This window comes from Pogona vitticeps, chromosome 6 (genome assembly GCF_051106095.1).
Source record: "Pogona vitticeps strain Pit_001003342236 chromosome 6, PviZW2.1, whole genome shotgun sequence".
NCBI lineage: Eukaryota > Metazoa > Chordata > Lepidosauria > Squamata > Agamidae > Pogona > Pogona vitticeps.
This window is the reverse complement of record NC_135788.1, coordinates 84,073,290-84,085,713: the sequence shown is the minus strand read 5'-3', so window position 1 is coordinate 84,085,713 and position 12,424 is coordinate 84,073,290. Positions and strand designations below refer to the sequence as shown.

General features: G+C 40.8%; 1 protein-coding gene across 2 annotated transcripts in view; it reads right to left on the bottom strand.

Moving 5' to 3' along the window:
• Positions 1 to 709: 709 nt before the first annotated feature.
• The window catches only part of POLR1A (RNA polymerase I subunit A), a 43,032-nt gene continuing 31,317 nt past the window's right edge, over positions 710 to 12,424 (bottom strand). For both annotated transcript variants that reach the window (XM_073004037.2, XM_073004038.2), the window contains exons 29-34: positions 11,559 to 11,669; positions 8,415 to 8,672; positions 6,337 to 6,537; positions 5,182 to 5,299; positions 2,485 to 2,649; positions 710 to 1,102 (exon numbers count right to left, since the gene is read on the bottom strand). In XM_073004037.2, the coding sequence (XP_072860138.2) occupies positions 1,002 to 1,102; positions 2,485 to 2,649; positions 5,182 to 5,299; positions 6,337 to 6,537; positions 8,415 to 8,672; positions 11,559 to 11,669 (954 nt within the window). In that variant the 3' untranslated portion in view covers positions 710 to 1,001. The remainder of the gene's footprint in view (positions 1,103 to 2,484; positions 2,650 to 5,181; positions 5,300 to 6,336; positions 6,538 to 8,414; positions 8,673 to 11,558; positions 11,670 to 12,424) is intronic.

Here is a 12,424-nt window from a genome sequence, read left to right as displayed (position 1 = left end):
ATTTTAAACGAAGTCACCCGATTCTGCTTAATTGACATTGGTATCACTGGCAACTACCTTTCTTGAGTGATGTCCCTTGGAAGGTTACTTTATGAAATCTACCAAGAAAGGGATTTTGTTCATTTTTGTTGTGAGTTTGATTAGTCTGAGCTCTCTGAGTAGGAGAGGGTGGTTTTGAGGTCTTTCTTTGCTTTGGGGAGTGAGGATTAGTTAAAGAGGAATATCATCCAGATATGGAAAGAAACTGATACATGGAAGGCCGAAGTGTTACAATTGCAGCCATAATTTTGCAAATACCAATAGGGAAGAGAATCTCAGGGATTGCCTGGTCTATGGTCAGTCCTTCATGGATCTGCAGACCAATAATGGCCCCCTTCTTTCTCGGAAAAAACTTTGTCTAGACAAAAAGACTTGTAAGTTCATTTGGCTCGTCCCTTGTCTTCCTTTTCTCCAGACAGATGCTAAGGATTCTTTTTTATGCTTCATTTCCACCAATATATTGCTGAGGATATCTTAGCCAAAAAGAAGTAAGCCCTTGAAAGGGACAAGAGCAAGATTTGCCCTAGAATATCACATAAAGCCTTGGAAAACAGTGCTTATTTTTAGTTTTAATTAGGATATCTCTCTTTCACTAGGATATGTATACTATTTGATTTATATTCTATTTCCATTAGTAACTACATTCTAAGAACAAATGAATATTTCAAGATAAAGTAACAAAGAAGTTTTATTCCTGGTTATCAGATAAAATATCTTACAAATGAACTGTTATCAGTTACTGCTTCCATCAATAAGTCCACCAGTTAAGGAAAACAGGTAGAAACAGCACAAGACATTTCTTATTAAATAAAAATCCCTGAAAGTTCAAATGCACAGGCAATTAATGTTTTTAAAAGTCAACAAGTAGTATTTACATTCAGTATCTACAAAACTCAGCAAAAACAAAAGCTGCAGCATGTTTATTATGCAATAAATGTCTTTTAAAACTGAGGATGCATGAACTATTTCAGAGGTTGTTTGAGGTCAAACAGGCCTGTTCCTCCCTTGACAACTTTTCCTACCACCAGGCAAGCAGAAGGTGACTGCAGTTCATCGTGAGAACCTAAAACAAAAAGCAATTGATTATTCAGATTTATAACCTGAAGTCTGAGTTGGGAAAGATAATCCTTTTCTTCCACTTCCACTTTTATATTGCCCAGTTAGTGCAAGACACCACTGTGGGTGGTTAACAAATACAGCGGTGCCTCGCACAGTGACGATAATCCGTGCAGCAAAAATCGCTGCAAAGCGAGTTTGTCGCTATGCGATATTAAAAAGTCCATAGGAATGCATTGAAACCCCTTCAATGCGTTCCTATGGGCTTCAGACTCATCTTTAAGCGAAAATCCTCCATACGGCGGCCATCTTCGGTGCCTGGTAAGCGAGGAATCCATCCCAGAAGACAGCGGGTAGCCATTTTTTTTAACCCGGCGGCCATTTTTTTAACCAAGCGGCCATTTTTTTAACCCGGCGGCCATTTTGGAACCGCCAATCAGCTGTTAAAAAATCATCGCTTTGCGATGATCGGTAAGCGAAACAGGGTACCGATCATCGCAAAGCGATTTTCCCCCATTTAAAACATTGCAAAGCAATTGCAAAAAGTTAATCGCTATGCGATTTCATCGTTAAATGGGGCGCCAGTTAAGCGAGGCACCACTGTAAAGCAAAACCAGCTCTTGACTAATCTACCTTTCCTTAAGTTAATTAAAAGAAAGCATGCGAGAATAAAAAGTATAATTTAAAAAAAAAAGATGCATTGTCTTCCTTTTTTCTAGACCGCAAAGATAAAACATGATAAGAGTGTGCAGTGGAACACAAGTGTTCAAATCTCACATTTCAGAGAATTTAACTGGGCTTATTTGTCTTTTGCAAAAATGTTAATTTGTAAAAGGAATTTCTTTTGAAAATGTTTCACTTAGTCGGTACTTCTCAGCCCTTGTTTCCAGTTTCCCTGAATTTGGAAACTACAACTTTCATCTCATATTGCAAACATCCCATGGATGCTTTTGATTTAGAGAAGTGGTGGACAAACTATAGCCCTCCAGATGTTGCTGGACTTCAACTCCCAGTTCTGGGAGTCAAAATCCAGAATGTGCTCAGCCGTTTAACAACAAAGCCCCTAGATACAGAGATATGTGACACTACTGCTTGAGTCTAAGGATGCAAGTCAGTGTTATCATGGCTGTCATGGTACCTGAGTACATTCATGTTTTTAGTACTGCAACTTTGTTGTTCTCATCGAAGAGGTAAACCTCTTTCCTCCCACTTGCTATACAGTCCCAGTATATCAAAGTGGAAAATTCAGGTTTCCTCCAAGTCTCATAAAGACTGACAAATTAAAGGTTTTGCTTGCTAAGTGAAATTTATGTTCCATTATTAAATTTAGTATTGCAACAGAAGATATCAAACACAATAATTAGAAAGTGACAATTGAGATTTATTTACCCATCATGGTTGCCTCCTTTAGAAACTTGTAGCTTGTCTCAAATGTCATTTGCTGCAAAGGGGATGAACTGGACTGTATCCCATGCCTATTGAGTGGTTTGTAAACACCTTCAAAGCACATATAGTCAGACACCAGGGAGAGATGCCGAGGGTCTACCACAATTCCTGTCAACAGAGAAAGAAGGAAAATGTGCATGCAGATGGAAAAGAGACTCCTGTGTAGCCTCTCCTCCATTATCTTCCTTTATGTTATTTTGATAAATGCTAAGACTGAAAGGTTCCCATTTCCCACTCTAGTTTTACTTGGGCCATGTGGCAGGTGCAAGATTGAATTCATGTAGTGCAGTGGTACCCAACCTTGGTATCTCAGGTGTTCTTAGACTGCAAATCTCACAAACCCTGGTCAGCGCAGCTGTTGGTGAAGGCTTTTAGGAACTGCAGTCCAACAACACCCTGGTTACCCAAGGTTGGGAACAACTGATCTAGTGGGAAAGTAGCTGGTCCATGTTTTGATTCTTTTTAATGTAAATTTTATTCTGATGTTGGGAAATCCTGATTGGTCAAGGTATTAGAGGAGAGCACTTAGCCTTGTCCCCACATCTGTCACGGCTCTTCATATGCATTCATTGACAAATTTAAGAGTTTCCTGCTTACATGGAGACCCTTCATATTCATTAGTGAATAAATGTAGAGATGATCTGTTCTCTAGTGAGCTAAACTCAAAGGTGAGGTCTAGCCCAGCTAAGACCAAAATCCTGCTGCTAAATGTAGTAAATCATACCAGAGTAGGCCCATTAATCCATGGACATTTAGTGAGTCAGTTCCTCTGTAAGTTCAGTTAATTCAAATTAGCCTACTTTAACTGCAAGGGCATGTTAAAGTAAGTCACAATTATCATAGGCCCACTTGAATCAATGAAATTTACAGAGGAGTTGACTCCCGGTGATTCAATGGGCCTACTCTAATGCAGTAGTAATGCTTACTATGCTAAGCAGTAGGATTTTGGCCACTGGCAGGAAAGTCCAAAATCAGAGTCAAGGAATGCAGGGGTCAGGTAACCAGAGGCTCACCAAAGAAGCAGGCAAAACAAGGGGGATCCAAGGCCATAGTTCACTAACAATCCAACAAGTGAAGCTAAGCCAATATCTACCACAACCCAGCAAGGAGTGTCCAAGGGACACAGTCAGTCAGTCCAAAGGTCATGCAGAATGCAGGAGACAGTGATTAGGATCCAGGTACAGATACAAGAACCAGTAAAGATGTCTCTAGTAACTCGTCTCAAATGGAAGGTTTACATAGCTGAGCTGCTAGAGCTCCACCCAAAACTCAGCAGGCATTTGGTCAGCTGGGGAAGAAAATCAGTTGCAGGGCTTAGCCCACTGTTCTTCTCAGGAGAATGTGCTTTCCCCAAAGAAACCACCTGCTCCTCAAGATGCTCCTCCTGAGGAATTCCTCCCTACAGCTGAGTGTCTAGGAACTTTGATCCAGATTCACGCCATCCACCTGCATCATTTCACTCCCCAATGTCTGGGATTTCTAGCTCATATTCATTGGAAGACTCTTCTGGCAGCACGAAACGAAACTCTTGAGGAAGGGGCAACCTCCAGTAGGCCAACCAGACCCATCTCAGGACCTTCCAAGGGTTTTTTTTGGGGGGGAGGGGATTTGGGCCCTTAAGCGCAAGTAAGCCTATATTGTGTGTTCTCCCATGTTGAATAAGTAGGTGTACATGTTTCCTATATTTTTAGGCACACACGAGTACTCTGCAAGTGAAAAAATGAATCACAAAGCAGCATTAAGACATGACTTCCTACCTGAACAAATACTGCTAAGATACATGCAGAAAAGGCCTCCTCATCTTATTCTATCCTGCAGATTCTAAGTTGGATTTTGCCATCATTTTACTGGTTATGTGTTAATTTGAAAAAGAGCTAGCCCTGGAGATAGCCATCCTGTTGTCTCCTCAGCAGCATGGCTCTCTCTAGATTCAGTGGGTTCGGGACTTTAACCTCTACCTGCAGATCATCTTCCAAGAGGTGAGATCTACTTATCCACTTTCTTCCACTTGCCCCACATGAGTCCATGAAATGTGTTGATTAATTTATTTCATATCTTTGTATCAGACTGGCAGCAAATATCTTTAAACCTATAAGTTAATCTTTGGCACCCTGTAGGCTTTCCAGCATATGGCTTTTAACTAGTGCATGTTAAATTTTTTACTGATTTTTAAACTGAATTTAATATCATTTGTTTAAATGTGCTTTAATATTATTACTATCAATATTCTATTTGTATATTCTTTGTATGTTCATGTGCCATTTTGAGTGTCAGCTATGGGAGAAAATCAGAGTATAAATCATATGTAAAACAAATAAATATGTAAAGTAACCTTATTTTTCATATTAAGGCTTCTTGTCACAGAAGAATGAAAAAGTCCTTATTAATAAACTGTGGACGTTTTTTGTCCTGCCTACAATCCATTGTAGGTACTGTAATAGCTATTGCTAAAGGTATATCTACAGTGCCAAGAGAATTCAACCTTATCTCTTTACTTTGTAAGAACATTCTGTTTATAACAGAACATGAAATTTGATAAAAATCAAATGCAGAAAAGTTGGTTGGCAAGTTTGCTTTTGCAAGGCCCTGTTTTACATTCTCATAGTTAGCCCCCACTATTTTGGTCATGAACAATCTTACCATATGCAGCAAACACATCTTTAATCTCTTTCTCGAGAACTTTCAAGGCAGCCTCAATTCCATAGGTATTGGCCACTGCATGTATGTCATTGCAATAAAGCCTGTTCACATCAAAAATCTAAAAGAAAAAAGGTGTAAGAAGTACAGGTTGAGTAAACACTCTCCCCATCTGTGATGAATAACATTTTGCGAATTGCTACAGAATGACAAGCAGAACATTAGCAAAGAAAAGTGCATATGGTTTGTCTGCAAACAACAAAAAAATGAAACAGATAAATAGGCAAGAGGAATTTCTCAGTAACTTACCCCTAGACTTCTTAAAAACCATATATGCACAGTTATCAGCAACCCTGTTTCAATTACCCAGGGCAGAAGAAATGCAAGTGATGTGATGACTATACAACTAAACGGCATCACACTCAGAAATCATCATTTTCAGTTCTTACAAGCCTTTACAAGCTGCTTGTTCCAACTTACTTAAAAATATTTCAGCTGTGTACAACAAAAACACCCCAAAAATTCATTTTGGCAAAGAGTAAAAGAAAAGAATTCATTTGTACAGAATTCTGTTAGAATTTAACAGAAATCCAATGCGGCAGAAATAGGGGTTCACTGTAGCCAACAATGTGAGCCACTATTCCTGCTTCACTGAATATCTATATGTCCCTGCTGCCAGGACAAAAGGGGCTACAAAGATCAGACACTGGGATCAAAGCCATGGTTTCTTATGTCCTTTTAGACTGAGGACAAAGGACAGGTTCCTCCATTATCCCATACTAAGGTCACATAGGCCAGTGGCCCCCAACCTTGGGCCTCCAGATGTTCTTGAGCTACAACTCCCAGAAGCCTTCACCACCTTTGCTGGCCAGGATTTCTGGGAGTTGAAGTCCAAGAACATCTGGAGGCCCAAGGTTGGGGACCACTGACATAGGCTTATAGATACAAGGTATACTGAAAAGAAGACACTGGGCATTTTCATGGGCATTTATATGGAATTTACCACTGGCTTCTTTTCAGACTAAGAACAATCACTTTTCCATAGAAACTATACAAGTAGCAGGAAAATGTTGCAAGGGGAGTTTTAAAAGCACCATCAGTATATTTCTCCATTGCTTCCCCCCAGAGACAAAGAGAGAATGCCTTCTCCTTACGTACATCAGCATAGAGGAAAAGCTCAGGGAGGTTTATTCCTTCAGTCTGTAAACTGAGCACCGTCTCTCCATTTTTAGTGCTGGTTTCATTTAAGAGACACCGTGTGATCCCCTTTGTCTCTTGGAGGACAACGTTGTTTGCCAGAGAGGTCACAAGGGAGGCAAGGTCAAAGTACTCCTTTGTCAGAGGCAGCTTCAGTGAAACCTAAATGGAAACACATCGTCAGGCTGTATTGCTTAAAGAGAACTGTATTGCTTAAAGTGAATTTGATTTTCCTTGTACCCCTGAGGAAAATCAAATTCACACACACACTGACTTAACAGCAAGCTTTCTGTCAATCTAGTAAAGAAAGTCAACCTTTTCTTAAGATCAAAATGCCCAGTACTACACAAATTCCACTAATTTTTGGCAGCATGAAAAAGTAAGCAGTCTCCGCTTTGCACAGCCATCGTAAGCTGCCATAGGGATACTGCTCTAGAAGGGAAGTTAAAATACAAGCTAATTTCCTGTATGTGCCCTGGGAACCTAATGTCTCCCATTGTCTGGGCAATATTTCTGGTGCATGTGACTCATCTGCTGCATGCATGTCTGGAGTACCTGTAGTACCGGAAGAGCAAATTAAAACACGAGCACTCGAAAGGGAAGCAGTTCAGCTTCTACAGATGGTGGGGTGCTTTCGATGGGTAGCACAACACAATTCCTTGCTTCGTGGCCACCCCACATCAGGTAACTGTCTCATTCTTCCTAATCACAGTACCTACCTTCTGTACTCTGTGTGTGTGTGTGTGTGTGTGTGTGTGTGTGTGTGTGTGTGTGTGTGTGTGTGTGTGTGTGTGTGTGTGTGTGTGTGTGTATATATATATATATATATATATATATATATATATATATATATATAGCATTCAGCAGACTTCATGGATTACTTTTTTGCAGCCTGATTTAGAAACCCCATTACAGTGGTGCCCCACATGACGACGATAATCCGTTCCAGGAAAATCGCTGTTAAGCAAAATCGTCGTCATGCGAAAAACAATTCCTCATTGGAATGCGTTGAAACCCATTTAATGCGTTCCAATGGAGAAATTATCTCGTTGTCCAGCGAAGATCGCCCATAGGGGAAACCATTTTCGGAGCATTGATCAGCTGTTAAAATGGCTGCCCTGTGAAGCATGGGTCTGGAAAACACAGGGCAGCCATTTTGCGGAGCCAGAAAAATCGTTGTCTTGCGAATAAACGGTTCGCGAAGCACGGACCTAATCGATGTCCAGCGGAATTTCCCCATAGGAATGACTGTTTTGTGAATTGCTATAGCGATTGCAAAAAGTCATCATCCTGCGGATTCGTCGTACAGCAGGGTCGTCATTTAGCGAGGTACCACTGTAGTTGTAACTAGAGATGGGGGTATTCATATTAGTATATGAATACCCCTGCACAGATGGACATAATGAGGGTCCAGCCCCATGGGGCCAGATGGTCCACTCACCGATCCGCCGCAGGCACCACAGAGCCTTCCAATAGCTCCAGAGATCACATTCAGCGAGCCACTCTTTGACCTAGCAGAGAGGCTTGTCGTCCTACCTCCTGCCAGTAGTGGTGAGCTGAACGCAATCTCTGGAACCATTAGAAGGCTCTGCGGTGCCTCAGTGAGTGGAGTGTCCGGCCCCATGGGGCTGGACTGTTGTTATTGCCACCTGTGTGGGGGTATTTGTACACAAATACGAATACCCCCATCTCTAGTTGTAACCACCATCATAACTCCAGCAGCATAAATAATAGTGACCAATTACTGCAAATTAAGACGCTGACAAGTTGTGTACCTTGGCATATAACAACAAATGCCTACATTGATTTCTCAACTTGCAGCAATTCACAGCTGTTGAATTGACACTGATGGATCACTAATATGATCACATTTTTTCAATTGAATTCCAGCCACTGACTTTAACATTTCTTTGTTTTAATTTGGTCACAGCAGGCTCCCTGGATGGCTTGGAAATACACTAAAAACAACAATCAGTAACAAATTATATTTTCTACTCTTGAACACATATTCCTCCACTTTCCCATTTCCATATCCTTACCTCACACCACAGCTCATTATCAGTATCATAGGCATAGCTTTCTATGGCATCGTGACTCTCCAAAACAGCACAAATTCTTTGTTTTGTCAGTTCACTTGACTCCTTTCTCTTGCTTTGAGCTCTTTGACTACTGGAAGGAGCGTAAGGCTCATCTTGACTTTCAGTTGCCTCAGAATTCTTTTCTTGCATTGTAACTTCTTCTTGATCTGGAATATCATCATCATCTGCCTCATTATCATCATCACTCTCATAATCTACCTGTGGAAGAAAGACACTCAAATCAGGTGTAAAGTGTAACTGATGCAACACTGCATGTGGATCTGTCCTTAGAGATCAATGCATCATTTTACTATTTGTTTCTAACTGGGCAACTTTGTTTAACCCTCATCCCTTTATCTTTAGAACACACACATACAATAAAATACGGTCCTTGTCCATCATCAGATCAAACCACAGAGGTGCTATATTTAAACAGAAGAAACACGAAAGAGAAAGGAATGAACAGCCATGGGCCAGGACATATCATGTTGGGCATCTGAATATATTTCAAGAAAGGCAACCAAATTAGAAATCAGCAAGTTACTTTAGCTTCTGTTAACCTGGTTTTTCCAACATGAAAAGCATTTCTACTGATTTATCTAGGTGTGAACCTCCCTATTCCAACGAATGGCTCTCACTAGTTTGACTATCATTAAATTATGTAACACTAAAAATTGGCATATTTATACTCCTATTGCTGACATATTACGTGTCTTAGTACCTGGGCCAATATTTTATTGATGTTCAGCTGAGCGGACAGTCTCATTAACTTAGTAATGTGGGACCATGCTACTTGAGAAAATGTTGCCACTGTATAGGTAGTGGTCTCCATGAAGAAAGTACAAGCAGGTGATATGATTCTGCAGTATTACATTTGTGGAACTTTCAGGTCAGTGGAAAATCAATGGGATACTTGTGGTGCAGTGGTTACTCTGCAGTACTGCAGCCAAAACTGTTCACAATTGCATTCGATCGCAACAGATTCAGATAATTGGCTCAAGGTTGACATCAGTCTTCCATCCTTCCAAGGTTGGCAAATTGAGTACCCAGCTTGCTAGGGGTGGGTGACAAAATGTAGCTTGTATAATTGAATTGTAAACTGCCCAGATAGTGCTTTAAGTGTGATAGGGCAGTATATAAGCAGCACACTTTGCTTTGCTTATACAGAGACTCCAGGGACCATACAACTACTTTCCTAATTACCAGTTCTTGGTCATGCCATATAACAGTTTCTGCCAGTGGTAAGATACCAAGAGACCAAAAACTAACACAAGTACTTCCTTAACTATGTGTGAAGGAGAAGTAGATAATGTGGAAGGTGACAAGAGTGCACCGTCTCCTCCAGTAAAGGAATCAGGGATAGAAGAGCTGAGAGGGAGAACAGATGGGGACAGGGTACAGTCAACCCTCGACTTACAAACGGCCCTAGTTATAAACATTTCGACTTACAAACCGCTCTGATAGAAAAATATTGACTCGACTTATAAACTTAAGATTTGAGTTATGAACCGAAAAAATGTGCGGGAGGCAGGGAAAGCGTGAAATTTGAACTTTAACCGTTGGCCAGTGAAGAGGGTGCCTATCTGCTTCCTCACTCTTCCCAGCATTTAGAGAGTAGATTGGGAGACAGTCTTCAGACTGCCTGGTACTGGCTGGTACAGTGCTGTACGGACTGTATTTTAATTTTTTGGCTTTTTTAAAAAAAATTATTTTGCTGCCCCCTTTTTCCCCAAAAGGTGCGTGTATTGGCTTGTCTTGATTGAAAGGGTGCTTTTCAAGGTGTTCTGTTGAAAAGGTGTCTATTCCCTCCTTCCCTCCCTCTTTTCTTTCCTTTTTTTAACCGAAGTTATCTTAGGTTAAAAGGAGAAAGAAAAAAATTCTACCCCAAGTGGCAGGAACTGATTAACCGGCTTTGCATTAGTTCCCATGGAAACTAATGATTCGAGTTACAAACCATCCCTCGACCTAAGAAACAAAAACAGCCGGAATGGATTAATTGGTTTTCAATGCATTCCTATGGGAAATGCTGGTTCGACTTACGAACTTTTCGACTTACAAACTTCCTTCCGAAACAGATTAAGTTTGCAAATCGAGGGTTGACTGTAATTATCAAAGGGAATGAGAAAGAAAGAATGAAGACAGAAGTGTGCTTAATAGAAGAAGGAAAGGAAGGGGAGGAGCTAACGTTGCCTGTATGGAGGATAAAAGAGAGGAGGAAGGGGTGAGAACTGAGAGTATACCGCGGAGAATTATGAAAGAAGGTGGAGAAACTGATTATCAGAAAGCACGTGATTTATTACAAGATTTTCCCAACTGGCTCCAGAGAAAGGAGGTGTGACAGTGACTGAGACGTTGGAATGGACGGCAGTAGTATTCCCGAGGGGACAGGATCATCGGAGGAGGATGATCCGTCCCAACGCCACTTTCAATTGACCATCCCTCGAGAGGGATTGGGCATGCCACCCATGTTGTGGCACAATCTGTGCCGTGAGGAGCACGCCGTTACGGAAACCAGCGGACAAGGAACGTTTTGGCCCGGCTCCGCAATGAAATAAGACAGTTCATTCATAAATGTGTTGCCTAGCTCTTATGGGCAACTACCTGAGTTAAGCTGTTTTGAGCGTATAGAAGTTGTGGTTGACTCTCCAAATGTTAAGTTTAATAAATCTGTTGAGGTTCAAAATGAAGCCTCGTGGTTATTTTCCGCCCAAAAGCAAGAGCTGCCTCTGCCTTACCCTGAACCCAATCACACTATGTATTTACAAAAACCCTTTAGTATCTATAGCCACTTAAGTTATCCACTGCAAACCCTCAGCTGCCAAATTTAAAACCCTGTTTCAGTCCTGACTCTGTCCTGTGTAAAAGATATCAGGCAAAGGGACAGCTAACTGTGAATATGAAGCCTGCACTCTAGCTAGGATATGCACAAATATTTTCAAAGAAAGCTAAATTTCCTGGAACCTGTACTTGTCAAAAAGATTGAAATCACACATAAATTTCTGATTATTATTATTTTAACATGGATGGGTGAAAAGGAGCTTGCAACAGGACCTTACTGAAGGACCACCTCTGAAGAACTATTGGGAACTAACATGATGCCATTACCTCTTCTTCCTGCTTTGCTTTTCTTTTTGCATCTGTAGCATCAGCATCTCCTTCACTTGTTTCACCATTAGGGCCATTCCCTTCTTCCTCTGCTTCAGCTTCATAATCATCCTAATCCAAAAGATAAAGGATTGGGTCCAGGAGCCACCCATTACTCACATGAGCATTTGCTTAGAGTTATTAAAGATACCCTACTGAACCGAAAATAACCCACAAACACAGAACGGACAACTAAGTTTTCTTGTGCAAGTTTTCCTTAAAAGAAAACAGTGCATACTAATGTACAAAACAGTGCCAGGGAATGTTTCAGCCCAAGTGCTGCATCCTCTTATGGCATGGCAGTGAAGGGCTGGTCTCTTGCAAAGAATGGACACTGCTCATTTTAGATGGGGCTACTCGATATACTCTCCGTTAAGAAACACAAATACACATTCGCACATACGTATGCTCTGAAAAAGCCTCTCAGTAGCATCAAGAGGTGGCCTTTTTCTCATTACTGTAAATGTGTGCCTATGTATAGGTACATGTGCACATTCACAAGGGTGCATGAAATGCCTCATTCCACCACTTTTGTTTAGCTGATACAGAATTTTACTAGCTTAATGACATTAATGACAAAAATATACAGAAAGCAAGGACAACACTTCCCCCTCCCCCAAAAATCAGGCGAATACATACTGTTTCATAGAATCTTTCATGAAGCCGATCAGATGGGAGAATCTGATGTTTCCAATTTAAGCTATGATTCCTCTGCCCAATAATCAAGCCAATAGTCCTAGTTACTGCAAAATGTATCACGGCATTTTTAAAAAAACGTGTTTTATTTAAACTGAAATTTTGGCCTTGTACAAAGTATATGTCTGTAT